At 35.2% G+C, this 19192-nt stretch overlaps 2 protein-coding genes across 2 annotated transcripts; one reads left to right on the top strand and one right to left on the bottom strand.

Moving 5' to 3' along the window:
* The first annotated feature begins 5224 nt into the window (after window positions 1-5224).
* On the top strand, window positions 5225-6178 carry LOC123641610 (olfactory receptor 52N5). The gene has a single exon (XM_045556492.1). The coding sequence runs from the start codon at window positions 5225-5227 to the stop codon at window positions 6176-6178; it is 954 nt and encodes a 317-aa protein (XP_045412448.1).
* A 10125-nt stretch (window positions 6179-16303) lies between these two features.
* LOC123642050 (putative olfactory receptor 56B2) lies at window positions 16304-17263 on the bottom strand. The gene has a single exon (XM_045556977.1). It carries the CDS (start codon window positions 17261-17263, stop codon window positions 16304-16306), a length of 960 nt encoding a protein of 319 aa, XP_045412933.1.
* Between the last annotated feature and the right edge of the window lie 1929 nt (window positions 17264-19192).

Here is a 19192-nt window from a genome sequence, read left to right as displayed (position 1 = left end):
TGCCTTAGACAAGAATTTTCAACCTCTAGTCCTAATGGTAGGATATCTCTGACATGGATGTTACTTTCTGGACTGCCCTCCTTTGGGGGACACCTATGGTTGGGGAACTTTTTTTCCTTCAAATATATGAAGCTTTCTATTGTGCTCTCCCTTGGGGCTCTGTGGTCCTGGAGGCTCGTAAGCCCTGTTTCACATTGAGACTTGGGACTCCTGAGGGTACAAGAGATTATGTCTGTTTCTTGTGGGAACTCCGCTGGACTAAGCACTTCTGATCGAAAAGTCTATAAGGTGATAGGGTGTTGCCATCACATACATTCTGGGCCTTCCCTCTGACATGACACCTTTCACCTTTCTTCTTATCTGGAGTTATATTGTGGGTAAGGGATTTCTGCCTTCCAGACATTTAAATCCTAGGCTTATTATATGACAAAGCCTAGTCCTGTTCTAACCAGTCTGTGTAATCATAACGATCAAAGGCACTGACCTACAGAAAATGTTGGTGATTTCTTAGTGTGTGAAAATTAGGAAGAATATGTTCATTCCACATTCAAAGTAGAGATAGTACTTGTAAGGGATGTGTGCTCTTGGTGGATAAGGTCCAGGTTAGATCCTCTCAATATCTCCTTTAGAGTACAAGGGATTCTTCTCCTTATGTTTATTTATTTTTTCCAAATATGTGCTGCAATGCAAAGGTGTAGAATTAGACAATAGCAACCCTAAGATCTCTAAATCAGGAAAAGACAAATTTCTACAAACATTTCCCTCTGAGTCACTAGCCCCACTTTCCTTACTCCCTCCCTTTTCTTCAATTTAGTCACATATCTTGCAGTCAGTCAACACAACTCCACTTTATTATTATTATTTTTTAATTCAGTCACTGTCCTCATTGATGGGGTAAAATAGGTGGAAGATTTAGCTCATACACTAAAACAGCACACAGGCCAGTAAAGGGATAGGACAAATGTAAATTGTTCTTGCATGGATCTCCAGGTTATCATCATCATGAAAAAAAAATGGAGGAAATATGAGGGTAGGAGAGAGGAAGAAAGGTGAATTTCAAATAATAAGAGAGATGAGGATGTGCTTCACCAGGATTTAGTATACAGAACACAAAATTCTGTATCTTTGGATAAGCTATTGAATGCACTGAGTCTTGGTTAGATAAAATGGATAGATAATATTGAATTGGCAGACTCATATAAGAATGTGGTTAAATTCATAAGTTAATTTAAATATTAAAGAAGTAAATATATTAAATAGATAAACATAGACAGTCAAATAGTACTAATGTAATTTTTTTTCTTAGACATGTCGATGAATATTTGAGTAGGTATGCATATTTGCCATTTATGCTTAAGGTAAAACCTGAAAGCACCAAAGCAGAGACACAGAAAGTCTTTGTGGTAAGGATACATTGGCTGGCACACATATGGTGGATACCTAATTTTTTTTTAATTTCATAAATGGAATTTGTTTAACTTAGAGTCCATAAAATGGATATATTCAGGCTCAGTGATGGTGCTTTCTGTCACTAAAAGTTTGGATTTGACGTTTCTGGAAAAACATTTCAAAACAACAATCGTAGCAAAGAAAAATAGTATCAGATAATCTAGAAGTTTCTTTTCTGGATCCAGCATTTTCCTGACATTGCTTTCCAGGATATTGGGAGAGAGTTGTTCAGATGCCTGATAGGATTTTCTTCTGTGAACTAGTCCCTAAATTCCTTGAAAATACGCTCTTCTAGGACATCACTAGAGAAGCATAGCATGAAAGTGAAAAGGAAGTGTCCTTGGCTTTCCTAGCCTCTACGCAGTGCCTGATTCACTCAAATTTTTCAGGAGGCTAAGATCAAGAGATAATGCAAAGGAGGCTGTTTTCTGTTTTAAACAGCCAGAGGCAACCATGGGTGCTACATACACTTTGTGTCAAATGGCTACCAGCGTGGGATGAAGAAACAGCTGAAGACGCAGCAGTGATAGCATCAGTCACCACACTTCCCATCAGATAGTGGAGGCTTAGACACCTAGTTCACATAATGGAACCCATTGCTAAGGAGAAAAGAGAACTTGTGGTTGACATGAAGTGGGATGATGGGATGCTGTAGCTTATGTTGATGTGGTATGCTGTTTTGTTGTTATTATTAAACTTCTAATGCATGGCTATATTCTCTCTTTTTTACTTTCCCAGAACCACAGGCAAAAATAAGAAAGTTGGGGGGGCAGTGCTCAGGGTGAGTCTGAATAGTACTTTTACCAAATTACCTTCTCCTTTGGGAAAAAAAAAATCATCCCACACCATCCATCCCCTTGCTATTTACCTGAAAGATGACTGGAATGCTGGGCAAGGAAGAAATAGTAAGAAGCAGGAGTGTTAGAGGTCCCAATTTAGAAACATGAGCCTCATCTTCTTCCAGAGAAAAACAAGAAAACAAATAAATGCAAAATCAAATAATTGAGAATAAATCATGTATCAACTACTTGTTGGTCCCCAACTTCTGGATTAATTTCCTTTAGAAGGGATTTAGTTTAGTGGAACAGATGTGAAGTCTGAGCTAAGAAAACCTAGATTTCATTCTGAATTATCACTAATAGCTTTGGGAAAGCAGATTAAACATCCTGTACCTAAATCAGGGAATTCAATTACAGTAGCTCACCCTGGACTGTGGAAATCAGACCTCTTCAAAGAAAGTGTCATTCTATCTCAGTGTTCAAAGAAGACTTATCAAGATAAATTATACGTCATTTGTCTTTAATCTATTTTAAGTTTATTTATTTATTTATTTTAATTTTGACTCTTTTATTTATTTTTTTAAATTTCATAATATTATGGGGGTACAAACATTTTGGTTGCATATAATGCCTGTGCCACAACCAAGCCAGAGCTACAAGCATGTCCATCCCACATACGGTGTGCTCCGCACCCATTAGTTGTGAGTTTACCTATCCCCACCCCCTCCCCACCCACCCAACACTGATGAATATTACTTCCATATGAGCACCTAAGTGTTGATTAGTTAGTACCAATTTGATGGCGAGTACATGTGGTGCTTGTTTTTCCATTCTTGTGATACTTCACTTTGAAGGATGGGCTCAAGCTATATCCAGGATAATATAAGAGGTGCTAGATCACCATTATTTTTTGTGATTGAGTAGTATTCCACAGTATACATATACCACATTTTATTAATCCACTCATGTATTGCTGGGCACTTGGGTTGTTTCCACATCTTTGCAATTATGAATTGTGCTGCCATTAACATTGGAGTGTAGATGTCTTTATTATAGAATGCCTTTTTTTCCTTTGGGTAGATGCCTAGCAGTGTGATTGCTGGATCAAATGGTATTTCTATTTTTAGTTCTTTGAGATCTCCAGCATTTGTTGTTTTGGGACTTTTTGATAAAGGTCATTCTCACTGGAGTTAGGTGATATCTCAGTGTGGTTTTTATCTGCATTTCCCTGATTATTAGAGATGTTGAGCATTTTTTATATGTTTGTTGGACATTATTCTATCTTCTTTTGAAAAGTTTCTGTTCGTGTTCTTTGCCCACTTTTTAATGGGGTTGTTTGATTTTTTATTGTTAACTTTCTTCAGTTTTATATTGATTCTCATTATTAGCCCTTTATCAGATGTGTAGCATGCAAATATTTTCTCCCATTCTGTAGGTTGTCTATTTGCTCTAATGATAGTTTCCTTGGTTGTGCAGAAGTTTTTTAATTTGATCAGATCCCATTTATTAGGTTTTGTTGCTGCTGTGATTGCCTTGGGGATCATCTTCATAAATTCTTTACCTAGGCCAATGTCTATGAGTTTTCCCAATGTTTTCTTCTAGAATTCTTAAGGTTTCACATCTTAGGTTTAAGTCTTAAGTCTTAAGTCTGTTATCCGTCATGAGTTGACTTTTGTGAGAGGTGAGAGATGGAAATGCAGATTCAATCTTCTGCATGGGGTTATCTAGTTTTCCCAGCATCATTTATTGAATAGAGATTCTTTTCCCCAGTGTATATTATTGTGTGCTTTGTCACAGATTAGATAACAATATGAGGATGGTTTTATATCTGGGTGTTCAGTCCTGTTCCAAAGGTCTATATCTCTGTTCTTGTGCCAGTACCATACTGTTTGGGTTACTATAGTCTTGTAGTAGAGCTTGAAGTCTTGCAGACTGATGCCTCCCAGTTTGTTCTTTTTGCTTAAGATTGCTTTGACTGTATGAGGTCTTTGCTGGTTCCTTATGAATGAGATAAGGGTTTAATTTTATTCTTCTGCATGTAGATATCGTTTTCCCAACGCCATTTATTGATGAGACTGTCCTGTCCCTATTGGGTGTTCTTGGTACCTTTGTCAAAAATCCATCAGCTGTACATGGGTGGACTTATTTATAGGTTATCTATTCTGGTTCATTGTTGTTTTATGTCAGTACCATGTAGTTTTGGTTACTATAACTTTGTGGTATATGTTGATGTCAGGTAGTGTTGTGATGCCTCCATCTTTATTCTTTTTTTTATCATTATTATTTAGAGACAGGGTCTTACTCTGTCACCTAGGCTTGAGTACAGTGACAGGATCACAGCTCACTGTAGTCTCAAACTCCTGGGCTCAGGTGATCCTCTTCTTCAACCTCACATGTAGCTGGAACCACAGCCACACCACCATGTACAACTAAGGTTTTTATTTTTGTAGAGATGAGGTCTTGCTGTGTTACCCTGGCTGGTCTTGCACTCCTGGCTTCAAGCAATCCACCTGACTACCCCTCCCAAAATGCTGGGATTACAGGTATTAGCCAAGATGCCCAGCCCTCCAGCTTTATTCTTTTTGCTCAAGATTGCTTTCCTATTTAGTGTCATCATGAGTGTTGGAGTTATACATGAATACCATTTCTGTTCCTGAATCTAGGTTGTGTGACATTCAACTTTATTTAATCTCTCTGTGCCCATATCTCCTTCTATTTTATGGTGAAAAAATTGCAACTATTTATTTATGGATTTAAAATTACATTTAGACTATTTATAAAATGTAAAATATGATCTGTACTATAGTATTTTTCAATAAATTTTGTATTTTCATAAACGCACTTATTCAAAGTTGTTGGTCCTATTATAAATGTTATCTTATTCGAAATTTAAGTTTGCACTTGTAAGGAAGATCTGAGTCATATTTCTATTTCTTAATTCCTTCTCCTTAGGACAGAAGCTTCTGGAAAAATAGAGTTCCTCTATTTAAGTAGTTATGCTGGTTTCAAACAATTCATATGTTGCCCCCCAGTCTTTTATTCTTAATGGAATTCCTGGTCTGGAAAGAGTACATGTATGGATCTCCCTTCCACTGTGCACAATGTATATCATCTCCCTTGTGGGAAATCTTGGCCTTGTGTATCTCATTTACTATGAGGAGTCCTTACATCGTCCAATGTATTTCTTTCTGGCCATGCTCTCCCTCATTGACCTCCTTACCTGCACTACCACGCTACCCAATGCACTCTGCATTTTCTGGCTCAATCTCAAAGAAATTAACTTCAATGCTTGCTTGGTCCAGATGTTCTTTGTTCATGGATTCACAGGTGTGGAGTCTGGCGTGCTCATGCTCATGGCTGTGGACCACTATGTGGCCATTTGCTACCCTTTGCGCTATGCTACCATACTCACTAACCCTATCATTGCCAAAGCTGGGCTTGCTGCCTTCCTGAGGGGTATATTGCTGATGATTCCATTTCCATTCTTGGTCAAACGTTTGCCCTTCTGCCAAAGCAATGTCATCTCCCATACATACTGTGACCACATGTCAGTGGTAAAGTTATGCTGTGCCAGCATCAAGGTGAATGTCATTTATGGTCTGATGGTTGCTCTCCTGATTGGAGTGTTTGACATAAGTTGTATATCTGTGTCCTACACTATGATCCTCCGGGCAGTGGTCAGCCTCTCATCATCAGATGCTCGGCAGAAGGCCTTCAGCACCTGCACTGCTCATATATCTGCCATCATCATCACCTATGTTCCAGCATTCTTCACATTCTTTACTCACCGTTTTGGAGGGCACACCATTCCCCCGTCTGTTCACATCATTGTGGCTAATCTTTATCTGCTTCTTCCACCAACTTTAAATCCCATAGTTTATGGGATAAAGACAAAACAGATCCAAGACAGTGTCACAAAGTTCTTCCGGGGTGAGAAGGGTACAAATTGATTCAAAACAACTGAAATTAGGAGGCAAAAGAAAGACAAATGAAAAATAGTAAAGAAGAAATTTACCTGGTATTTTACATTTAATTTTGAATTATCACTCTCAGAGTATATTTTATGAAACTATATTGGGGAAATTTGTAGTTAATTTTGGATTTATGTCTCAATGACTTTCCTCTATTTTTCTCTATCACTAGTTTTTAAGATAAATTAAATTTATTTTAAATTGATACATAAAATTGTATGTATTGTGTACAACATATTTTAAAATATATACACATTGTAGAATGACTAAATCTAGTTGATCTCATAGAAGCAGAGAGAAGAATGGTTGTTTCTATCACCAGCTTTTAAAAATATACATATTATTTCTTAAATTTTTAAAGTTTTTATTGCTATATAATAGTTGTACATATTTGGGGGTACATGTAATATTTTGATACATGCATACAATGTGTGAGGATCAAATCAGGGTAAGTGGGATATCCATCACCTCAAACATTTATCTTTTCTTTATATTGGGAACATTTAAATTCTTCTCTTCTAGCTATTTTGAAACATACAATAAATTATAATTAACTATATCTACCCTACTATACTAGCAAACACCAGCTATTATTCCTTCTAACTATATTTTTGTATCCATTAATCAACCTATCTTCATCCCCCAACCTCCCACCCTACCCAGCCTCTGGTTACCACCAATCTATCTCTGTCTCCATGAGATCCACTTTTATACCTCCACATATGAATGAGAAGGGCAATCTCACTACTGCATACATAACAGAAAATGAAAAAAGAAATCAATATGTCAAGGAGATATCTGCATTCTCATGTTTATTACAGTACTATTCATGAAAGCCAAGGTATGGAATCAACCTAAGTGTCCATCAACAGAGGAGTGAATAAAGAAAATGTGGTGTGTGTATACATATAAAATGGAATATTATTCAGCCATAAAAAGATTGAAATCCTGTCATTTGCAGCAATATGGATGGAATTGAAGGTCATTATGTTAAGTGATATAAACCACTTATTGCATCACCAGTTTTAATAAAGTTATTGCTATGGGCTCACAGCAACTTTCTTCAAGGGATCCATCTAATATATATTCTTAACCTTTTGAGAGATTCCTTAAGTTTCTTGTTGTTGTTGGTAATCCTCCATGTAGAACATTTGCCAGCCTGGTCAGTCTTTGAAGCTAAACTTTAGTTTATGAATTAATTTTAAGAATCATTTTTCTCTATGTATCTAATTAAGAAGGTGTCCAATGTCGCCACAGTTCCTAAGATGTACACACAAGTTTTATTTACCTAAAGGCTTGGGTACCCCAGGAGTCACACTGCAGGGGCTATATGACATATGGTGTGACTTTTCCAGTTGAGTGTCAATGAATTAGTGAAATAATTGATTTCTTTATTAGTTTATTCATGTTTCATTTGTTCATTATTTCATTTCCCATATTAGTGAATATTTTTATCAGGTCAACTAAAGCCTAAAATAAAACTCATCATTCCCTCTTGCTGTTTGGCAAATATACTACATTATCACAATACACTTATAATGAGTGTATTTGTTTATACATGTGTTTAATCAAAACTAGAATATACTATCTTTGAAAGCATTGTATATATATTTATCTTTGTATTTCAAGCACTAACATAATGCAAGTCAAAAGATATGATTAAAACAAATATTCATCATATGGCTAGATGAATGAGTCTATATTTGTTAGGCCCTATGTGAAGCACTAAAATGGAAAAATATAGACGTTCCACCTGTCAGGAAGAAGTTCACAGTTTAGTTGGAAGGTGAAATAGCAATAAAAATATGTTGAATTGAGTTTTATACTAATTGTCTTTACAGAAGGCAGGGAAGAGTTAAGTAATCAATTGAAACTAGAAAGGAAATGGAGGAATTATGTTTACTGGAACATCTTAGCAGGAGATGAACAAAAGAATGAGTGAAAATGTAGTCACTCAAGTAAACAAGTATGCATACAATTAGACTATAGCATAGAAGAACAATATTATAAAATTTCGTACAAGTGCTAAAATAGCACAGAAAATAACCTTCTAACCTTGAGAGAATTAGAAAGTCACAGAGAAATGGCATTTCAACCAGGCTGTAAATCATGAGGAAAAGCCTATTTACCAGGGAGGCAGAGAATTTTCTTTCTCAATTAAGACTATCTTTTGCCTGGTGGCCTAATCCCTTCAGGCCAATTGCATTCTGCTTATAAATACGTTTATAGTGGGACATTTATGTACCTATTCAAAATCTTATAAATCAGCAAATATAATAGAAGAGGTATTAAAAGCAGATACATATTTGCTCACTGGTGATTAAAAAATTATGCTGATGATACACAGGTAAAAACAGCATTCATGGATTTTTAAAAAGTGGCATTTAGTAAACATATTATAAAAGCTGTTTAGAACAATTTATTCAGGAAGTAAACACCATGTATACATATTAGCCCTCAAAAAATAATTATTGCAGTATATTCCTCACAACGCTTATACTGTTTCTGAATATTGGTATATATTTTTATCAGTTATTTTCTAATCTTAGGACTTTTTTCTATTGAATGAAATTGCCTATTAAGGGGTCATCTAATGTTGGCTGAGGTAGGTCAAATTTCTCTGGATAAACAGCAGTTTAGGAATTGTATTTTGTTAACATAATGTTAATAAATGTAATATTAATTATGAAAAAATAATACTTGTTGCATAACACATAAATATTGCCTACAATTACTAGGTGTATAAAAAGTCTTGGATGTGCTCTCTCCTCTACAATCTCTCAGTGTAATCACACTCTTTCCTTGCTCACTGATAATCAGTAATCTATCTCCAGTTCTCCTGTCACCTCTGATGCAACAGTTGTTGAGGTGTTATCCATGGATCCCTGAGGGCCTCATGACTATTTGGGGGATCTATGAAGTCACAACAATTTTCATGCCAATACTAAAGCATTATTTGCTTTTCTTAGTTTCACCGTCTTAGTAATATACAGATAAATTTTCCAGAGTCCAAATGATGTGTGATAATATTATATAATAAGCTATATCAACATTTGGAGGATCTGCATAACTCAGTGAGCCAACATTGCCTAGTGACAAATGCTTGATGTTACAAATGATCCATGAGTAAAGAATAATTCAAGTGCAAGATAGACGAATGGGTTTTAATGCAACAGAGTACCAAAAGTTTATTAATATGGCTTCAGATTCCACATTGCAACTAGTCTTTGGGAAACTAGTTTTTGTTGATTGTGGGTGAAGTAGCAAAGAAAAATATCCAAAATTATCTGAAAAATGTATTAAAAACCCAACTCCCCACTTGTCCAACTATATGTCTATATAAAGTCATATTTTCTTCATAAACATTAAATAAAATGCCATATTTCAACAGATTGTATTAAGAAGCAGATAATGAGAATATGGCTGTTGGCTACTGCATTGGCATTACAATATATATGAAAATGTAAAGTAATATTATTTTCACTAATTTTTGTTTTGAAAAATATAGTTAATCATTAAATGTGTTTTATGGAATATTTGGTAAATTTATCGTTATTTTAAAGTAAATTGATAAAGACATACTTTTAAAATTTATTTTTAATTTTGAACATGGTTAATATTTATAGATATAATCCATCTAAGCAAAAGCTTTTTGTATTTTTTTATATACTTTATGTATTCACACTGAAGTATGATAGATTAGATACTGCAAAAGGCAACTTTGGAGAATAACAAGGCAACATACAATGAACATGCTAATAATAGTGCTTTTCAAAGATCTCTTCTTGTGTTATCACAACATCTTAGAGTCATACTGGAGTAGATAGAAATGGCAACTAAGCAAAACTCTGGAGGCAATCAGGAAAATTTTCTTAAAGAAAAAGACTAACATCCATAGATCTGAAGCATGAGTAAGATTCTGCCAGATCAGTGCTCTCTCCTATTGCTATTTACTCTCTCCTCCTAACATCACACTGATATTTTAGCTTTGTGATTTTGCAATCTTCTATTCCACAGGATTTTGTGTCCTTACTCTCCACCTCCCCAAATCTACCTTTAATTATTCCTTTCTTTAGGAATACTCAACTCTCTCTTGGAGTCAAAAGAGGGTTGCCCTCTAAATCCTCTTAACATGATGTAAATAGAAAAGTGGCAGGCCTGGGTTGGGGAAGGGGGGGTAAGGAAGATGTTATTCTAAGATTCAAAATTTCAGTTATGGCTGGACGTGGTGGCTCACACCTGTAATCCTAACACTCTGGGAGGCCAAGGTGGGAGGATCACTTGAGCTCAGGAGTTCCAGACCAGCCTGAGCAAGAGCAAGATCTCGTTTCTACTAAAAATAGAAAAAATTAGCCTGGTGTGGTGGTGCACACCTGTGGTCCCAGATACTGGGAAGACTGAGGCGAAGAATCACTTGAGCCCAGGATTTTGAGGTTTCTGTGAACTAGACTGACAGACACCACGGCACTCTAGCCTGGGCAACAGAGAGAGACTGTCTCAAAAAAAAAAAAAAATATTCAGTTCTATCAGAGGAATAAGTTTAAGAGGTCTATTATAAAACATGTGACTATAGTTAACAATGTATTGCATTCTTAAAAATTACTAAGAAAGTAGATTTTAAATGTTCTCACCACAAAAAAAATAAGTATGGGAAGTAATAAATAGATTAATTATGTTTATTTAGTCATTCCACAATGTGTATGTATTTTAAAACAACATGTTGTACAGAATAAATACATACTTTTTATGAATTAAGAAACAAAAAATTACATAATAAAATACCAGATAGCTAGCATTAGCTTAACCATCACAGTGGCAGGCTTGTAGGTAAAGGAATATATTTGTTGATGGAATCAATCTTTTTTATTATTTTAACATTATGGTAATACAAAAATCTATGTATAGGCTTATATCAGCCACAATTTAACATGATCCTTAATATTTGAACATATTGTATATATATTTATATTGCAGCCCTAGCAAGACACTGTGTACATATTAGATGTCAAAAAATGTTTTTGAATGGATAAATGAGTGAAAAAATGAATGAAATTTCATAATAGACTTTAAAGAATTTTTACATTTCTGTCTAAATATTATTTCTTGGAGAGAATGAAGGAAACAAAATAGAAACAATAGAAACAAAACTAAAAGGTCTATCTCATAAACCACTAGAAAATCTAAATTTCTAATAAAAATCTCTGTCATAAAACACAGAAAAAAAGAGGAAATCCCAAGAAAGCAGGCCAAAAAAATAAAGTGGCAAGCAAAATAAATATTTTGGTATGATCAATTATGGTAAATTATTTAAACTATACTACATATTGTTCATATTTCATAGTGATTATATATATATGTGTGTATATATATATATGAGTGCATATATATGATGTACAAAGAAAATCACACACAAAGCATGCACAAAGTTGCTTTAGAAACAGAAATGATACAATCATAGCAAAAACCTACCCCCAAATTTGGGAGGAAATATTAATGTTGAAGCAAAAATCAAAGTAAGCAAATGATGAATCAAGATAATTTTTGAAAAGCAATAAACAAAATGCTTGACAGTACAATTAAAGCTAATACTACCAAATTGCATCATCTCCAGATTTGACATAGTTTTCCCCAAGAAAAATAATATACAACACTGAAATTGTCTTTTTCACATTATCAGTATACAGTAGAAAACTGAAAAATGGGGAATTCACTTAACCACAGCTTATTAGCTGACTGTCAATTTCCTATTTAGCATAACTGGTATGGGCTTGATGCTAATACTTCAAGACTAATGAAAACTTCATAATTTGTATTATGGGCAAAAGAAAGATGGATTTACCATATAAAAATGTGTTTATTTGAATACCAAAATTGTCATCAAGTTTCTTTCTTTCAGACTTATTTTTGTTTGTATACATTATATTTTGCAAATTTATTTTCAAATCTATTATTAAGGAAACAAAACTGTAAAAAGTCATATTTATATATGTGTAGACATATATTTATCAACACACACATTATTAATTGATTACTGTGGAAATAAGATGGACTTTAAAATATGTTTTTGATAAATACTTGACTAGTTTATACCAAATTGTCACAAATTGTTGAAAAATAGGATCACTGCTTACTACTCCCTCTCCATGCATTTGAACCATCACCTCTTAACCCTATGCATCCTTACAACAGAAGCAAGTAGATAAATTAGGGAAAGCATAAATACTCATAATTTGAGAAGAGAGACTACATCTCTGAGATGAGCTGTGTTCTGTTCCAAAGAATATGCCTCCTAAATATAACATAAATATCTTATCTCTTTCCATAGTTTTAATTATTAAAACTGGCTTTCATTACATGAGAAGTATAGGTCTCATCTTTAATACATTTGGAAGTCTCTCAGCTAAGTATACAAGGTGACACCAAGTTATATGGTCTTAACCACAAATTAAATATGACAAAATTTAAGTGATTTCAATATGTCATAACTTAGTTTACCTGCAAAGAAAATGGACTCATATTTGGCTCTGAGTAAGTATATTGGAGTAGTAGCATTAAGACATGAATATCACTGCTTGTAAAGTACAATGTTGACATCTGTTGTCTATTCTCACCCCAAATCCCATAGACGATAAATTGGTTTCCTTGCCTGACCATCCTCAATCTTTACAGCCCATGTTCTTTTCTGAATATGTCAGTAGGCTCATCTAAGTAGGTTTGCTATCTAAAATGAATGAAACAGTCTTAACTAAGTCTCTAGAAATGAACCAAGAAAAATTACACTCTCATTCTGAGGCACAAGGGAAGGACAGATAAGAAAGAACATTTTTCTGATCATGATCAGGAACTATTTTCTAGCTATTTCTTCTTGTGATGGGGGTAATTCATACATGACTTCCACCACTACCAATGATTCCTCTGTGGTTATGGAAAATATAAATATTCACAATCCTCAGGAAAAGTCACACTGAATTGGAAGGTGAGAATTAGTGAAATAAACATTTCACAAGAAAAATAAATCTATTACACTTCTTCCTTCAAAATGGATGAATGGAATCAAACTGTATTTCTAAGAATATAATAATCAATTTCTATACATTCAAAGCCTCTGTGTACTTTAACAAATCCTCTCTCCAATTTATCTACTACTAACAACAGAAAATTCTCTCACCACCCCTGCCCCCATTTTGTATGATCTTTCCCCCCCAACCCTTGTATTGTTCAATGTATGCCCTTTAATAAACCTAATTTCTGGATGTCAAATCAGTGAGTGGAATGCAATCTGGTCCAAATATTCAGGGTCTTGGTCAAAAAGCATCAAATTCCTATAATATAACCACATACACATCCCTCGATCTCCAAATCCCTTAATATCTGTACTTTTAAACTGAACCTTTAAAGGAAAATGTATTATATACCCAAAAGGATATTTCAGAGCTTTAGGCACACAGATGTTGGCGTAGGAACCAAGCCAACCTCTATAGGAAGAGGAAAAGTAGTGGAAGCTTTCTACTCTTACCACTTGTGTGATGATATATAAATAAGTAAATAATTTCAGGTGCATGCATCTATATATGTGCTTTTGTGTGAGCATGTATATATGGGGGATTGAGAACAAACATAAGCTTTCGAAAAATTATTTTATTTTATTTTTACTGTAAGTTGGTGATTTTAACTTTTATTGTCTTTCTATGTAAGGCTCTACTTTGGGACACAAGTTGAAAACATTTTAGGCAAGCTTGCACTCTGGCCTTTGAATGGTGAATGCATGCACTGGCTATAACAGGATGTGGGGTCATCCTTAGGCTCCTGCTGAAATGCTTGAATATGGGGTGGCCACTGCTGCACAGAAGTCTTGCCGGGGGGAAGAGTTGTCCCAGCAGCCACAACTTTGGTTGGCAGCAGGGGAACTTGACTCTCTCTCTCACTCAGCAGTACCAGTGGGGCTCCTCCGCTGTCCCACCTATGGCATCTGACCCAGCTGTTCAATAAGTGCCAGCAGTTCACACCCAACCTGTAACTCAACCCTGGGCAGTAGGAGCCACTGCCTGGCTCAAGACCAAGATTCCACAGCAACTCTCATTCTGCTCAGTTCCTGTTGGGGTGTGTCCAGTTCAGTGCCAGAAGCAGGAGCCCACACCACACTCACATCTCAGTTCTGGTTGTGGAATCCCATCCCTTGTTCAAGCCCCAGTTCCCCAAGACACAGCTTAAGTTTCCCTAATGCTTAGGTCTAAGGCCCCTGGTTCTCAGAGCCATGCACAGCTGTTAATAGAATGGCATCTTATTGTAGCCATTAGGTCACAGGGAGGGCATGGGACACTCCCTGGAGCAGCAGTTTCTTCTCACATTCTCTCAGCCACTCTCTAAGGTAGATTTGTATAAATGGAATCATTTAATATATAGGTAGAGTTTTTTGGGCTGAATTTTCACTTAATATGCTTTTAAAGTTCATATATGTTGCAGAATGTACCAGTACTTCATTTCTGTTTGTGATTATAGATTATAGATATACATTATACAGATTATAGATATACATTATATTGCTTTTCCTTTCAGCAACTAGTAGAGATATAGTTTGTTTCCATTTTTTTTTGTAGTAATGCTACTATAAATATTCCTAGACAAGTTTTGTTTAACATGTCACCTGTTTGAAATTAATTTGGGTATGTACCTAAGAGCTGAATGCCGGGTCAAATGGTAATAGTGCCTAACTTTTTGAGTAATTTTACAAACTTTTATCCTATACTAGTTTTCTTTTCCAATGGCATTATATGAGAATTAGAATGTACTCAGGTCTTTGCCAATATGTGCAACTTGTTTTAAAAAAAAAATTAGACATTTTAGGAGGAGTTATGACTTTGATTTGAATTTGCATATTGAGTGATGATGACTAATGAGGTTATCTTTTCATGTGCTTGATGGACATTTTCTTATCTTTATTTAGAAAAATGTCTATTCAAGTTTTCTGTGTATTACAAAAAGTATATAGGATGTATTAGAAAGCAAAAGACAAAATGACAAAAGTAAGTTCTGTCCTAGCCAAAGCACAACAAATGTAAATGAGTTAAACTCTCCAATTTAAAAAAAGGCTTAGCTCTTTGAGGTATCTCCAAATTCTTTTCCACAAACGTTGCACCAATTTGCAGTCCCACTAGCAGTGTAAGAGTGTTCCTATCTCTCCACATCCTCGCCAGCATTTATTGTTTTGGGATTTTTTTGATAAAGGCCAATCTCACTGGGGTTAGGTGATATCTCATTGTGGTTTTAATTTGCATTTCTCTAATGATTAGAGATGTTGAGCATTTTTTAATATCTTTGCTGGCCATTATTCTGTCTTCTTTTGAGGAGTGGATTAATGAAATATGCTATATGTATACAATGGAATACTACTCAATTATAAAAAACGATGGTGATCTAGCACCTCTTATATTTTCCTGGATAAAGCTTGAGCCCATCCTCTGAAGTGAGGTATCACAAGACTGGAAGAATAAGCACCACATGTACTTGCTATCAAATTGTTACTAACTGATCAACACTAAGATGCTCACACAGTAGTAATATTCTTTGGTGGTTGGGGGCTTGGGGGTGGGTAAACTCACAACTAATGGATGCAGTGAGTGTTGTAGGGGGGAAAGGGCACACCTCAAATCATGGTTTGGATGTGGCAAAGTCATAACATGTAACCAAAATGTTTGTACCCCCATAATATGCTGAAATTAAAAAAAAATCAAAAATAAATAAATAAATAAAGGATTAATAGAATATTTGCTCTAACCACTTCTATTCAACAATGATGGAAGTGATAAGGAAGCAAACAAGGTAAGAAATTGAAATGTATATTCCACTTGGCTTTCCTTTGGATTCTCTGACAATCAGCATTACTATATTACTCATTGGGATACAGAGTTTTGCTTCACATCCAAAGAGTTCAAATATTTTGTCCATCTCTTTTGTCCAAAATTCAGTTTGTTGCTACTGATGTCTTATCCTATAAGAAATGATGCCACTGTATTTCTATTCCTTAGTTTTTCTTCCATTTGCACTGATTGATAAATATAAAGCCTAAATACTTAGGAAAACAATAAAAGAGAACATCTGTCTGTGTCAGTTGCTCTTGATGCTCTTCCTAACCACCTTGTACAAGCCCTGCCTGAGCTCTTTATTCTTGAGTGCATACACCATAGGGTTGAGGGCTGGGGGAATGACATTGTGTAATACATTGAGTAGGACTGGGATGAGGGGAACTGTCATTCCTGCACTATGAGTGATAGAAACAACAATGACAGCAGTGTAGAAGAATAGGATGAGGATGAGGTGGGAAATACAGGTACTTAAGGCCTTGGATGCAGCTTCTAATGAATTCATCTTCAGCACAGAGTGAAGTATCAAGGCATATGATAAAATTATCAAACCCAGGTCACTTCCCATGAGTGCCCAGGCCAGGAGTAGCTGGTTAATACTGTTGATTTTCCTATCATCACAGGATAGGCTAGTGACTCCAAGATTAGAGCACAGACAATGTTCAATATGATTCCGGAAGCAGTAGTGTCTCTGAGCAGCCAGCACAGGCACTGAGACAGGACACAGGCTGTTTCTGAGTGCCATGAACACAGTTGCTTTGATCACAAAAGATTCAGTAATTATTGATGGATATCTTAGTGGTTGGCAAATGGCTACATATCTGTCCACAGCCATGCAGACGAAGATACCTGACTCCATGCCCACAAAACAATGTATGGCATACATCTGAGCAAAGCACTCAGGAAGACTGATGGACTTAGCATTGAACCATAAGATGGCCAAAATCTTCGGCATGATGGTGGTAGCCAAGCCCATGTCCACCACAGCCAGGGTGCCCAGGAAATAGTACATAGGCTGGTGTAGTGCTGCCTCATGGTTGATGACGATCAGGATAAGGATGTTGGCACTGAGAGCTAAGAGGTAGAGCAGAGCCAGGGGCAGGGAGAGCCAGTGCTGCCAGATGTGAATGCCGGGGAATCCCATCAGGATGAACTCAGAGACCTGGAAATCAGAGCTGTTGGAATCTTTGAGATCCTGGAACATCCTTAACTAAGTGGAAGAATATGCAACATTACTGTTTCTAATTATCCCATTGAAAGTATTCAAAGAAGTATCACCCAGGATCATGGTATTAATGAGGAATTCAGCCTCTTCATTACTCTTATCCTGCAACTTCCATTTATTGGCCATTTATCATAAAACAGGAATTGTGTTAGGTAACACATTTTGTGTGTTAACTCAGTATATTATCCCTAAAACTTAATAATTCAGGCTATTTTTTTTCCATCTTCTTATAACTGAGGAATAGAACATTAGAAAACCGTGCCTTTGTGCATAATCTTCCACGTAGTAAGTCATGGAACCAGGACAAGTTAAAGGAGATCTGGTATCATAATCTGAGCTCTTACATTTGGCTTTGCTAATGACTTTGGTTTTTTAGAGACCAATTATATAGATTCAGAGTAGAGACTCTTATGCATGGAAGATTTTTAGGTAAGAGATTAGATTATAGAATAGATGGAAAAGAATTATTTTTTGTTCATTCATCTGAAACTTTGTGAAGTCGTGATGCATAGATTTTTATTAAAATATGACAAAAGTTGGTATAGCCATTTTATAGTGAAGTAATCCATGTTTACAAATGCTAGTGGTCTGTGTAAATCCATACAAAAGACAGTAATATGATTTGGACATACCAGTGCTCTGTAAATTCATTTGTTTTATGGTTTCATGTAACTTCCCTCTACTTGCACATATTTTTGGTTCCTGGAGCAGTCCAAATGAGCACGCTACAATTAATGGAGTAGGAGTTAAAAACATGTGGACAGACACAATCACACACACAGGCAAATCAATGAGTTTGAGATAAACATTTTGGTAGAAGACCTACTAATATCAAATCTCTCTATACCTAAGACATGTCTTTTCTATAATCTTTTATTATTATTTGAATTTAAAGCCTCAGAACAGATTTTTATGACATGTTTTTACTTGTACTATTCTGTACTATTTATTATTTCTTTCCTTTTAATGATTTCAAATATTAAGCACACAATATAAAGACAATTTTTTTAAAGTTGCATGTTAAATTTATAGAATCTACTCAGGAGGCAGTATTGGTGTAGACTCGGAGTATACAGCCACCTTTTCCCAGATAAGGACACTCTGCACTAATTGTAACAAAATAAACCAAGGTTAATTAATAAATGTTTCTACAAATTTTAATGCTTAATAGAATGTAACAGATAATTTTAATAAATTTATTAAATATCAAATTTAAAATACCTGAGTTTTGGATCTCTAAAATTTTACGCTGAGGTCACAGTAGCCTGGAGGGATACTGTGTAGGATAAAAGATCTATTGTGCATGGTTTGGCATTTTCACACTCAAACCTGCACAGGAATATGGTCTTTGGCATACTATACTGGATACTAATAATGAGATTGCTCAATTAATTCAGAGCAATGAAATAGCTTCAATATTAGTGAAAATGGCAAGTATAAACGCTGTGTCTAACTTAATAAATACGTCAGAATTATGTATACAATATATAAAAATGTATAGATTATTGAGTCAATAAACATATCTTCCATAGAAACCAAAGTTACGGAATATTTTTTATTTATGACATTACTTTATCCCAAGATACTGGCACTTAGTTTATAGTTGTTATGTGAATGAAAACTGAAGGAGAAATAAGCAGTTTATATATTCATGATTCTTGTATTGTTTAAGAGGAGGTTAGAGATATTGACAAATAAGCATGTTAAAAATGTAAAGGAAGGATGACGGGGTGAAGGAGAGAATCATGTCAAAACAATAAAGTGGCAGAACAGAATAATATATATCCTACTGAGACTAGAAAAAAATTCAAAATAAAATTGTGGGCCTGAGAACACATGAAAAAGACAATTCATATACATTTGTAAACAGTAATTATTATTTTATAGATTACAATTGCAGATTAAAAA

Source organism: Lemur catta, chromosome 7 (assembly GCF_020740605.2).
Source record: "Lemur catta isolate mLemCat1 chromosome 7, mLemCat1.pri, whole genome shotgun sequence".
Lineage (NCBI taxonomy): Eukaryota > Metazoa > Chordata > Mammalia > Primates > Lemuridae > Lemur > Lemur catta.
Note: the sequence above shows the minus strand (reverse complement) of the source record. Positions and strands in the feature narration are given on the sequence as shown.

Bases quoted from the DNA above. Each gene is read 5' to 3' on its own strand.
- LOC123641610 (XM_045556492.1), top strand. From the start codon at position 5,225: ATGCTGGTTTCAAACAATTCATATGTTGCCCCCCAGTCTTTTATTCTT.
- LOC123642050 (XM_045556977.1), bottom strand. From the start codon at position 17,263: ATGTTCCAGGATCTCAAAGATTCCAACAGCTCTGATTTCCAGGTCTCT.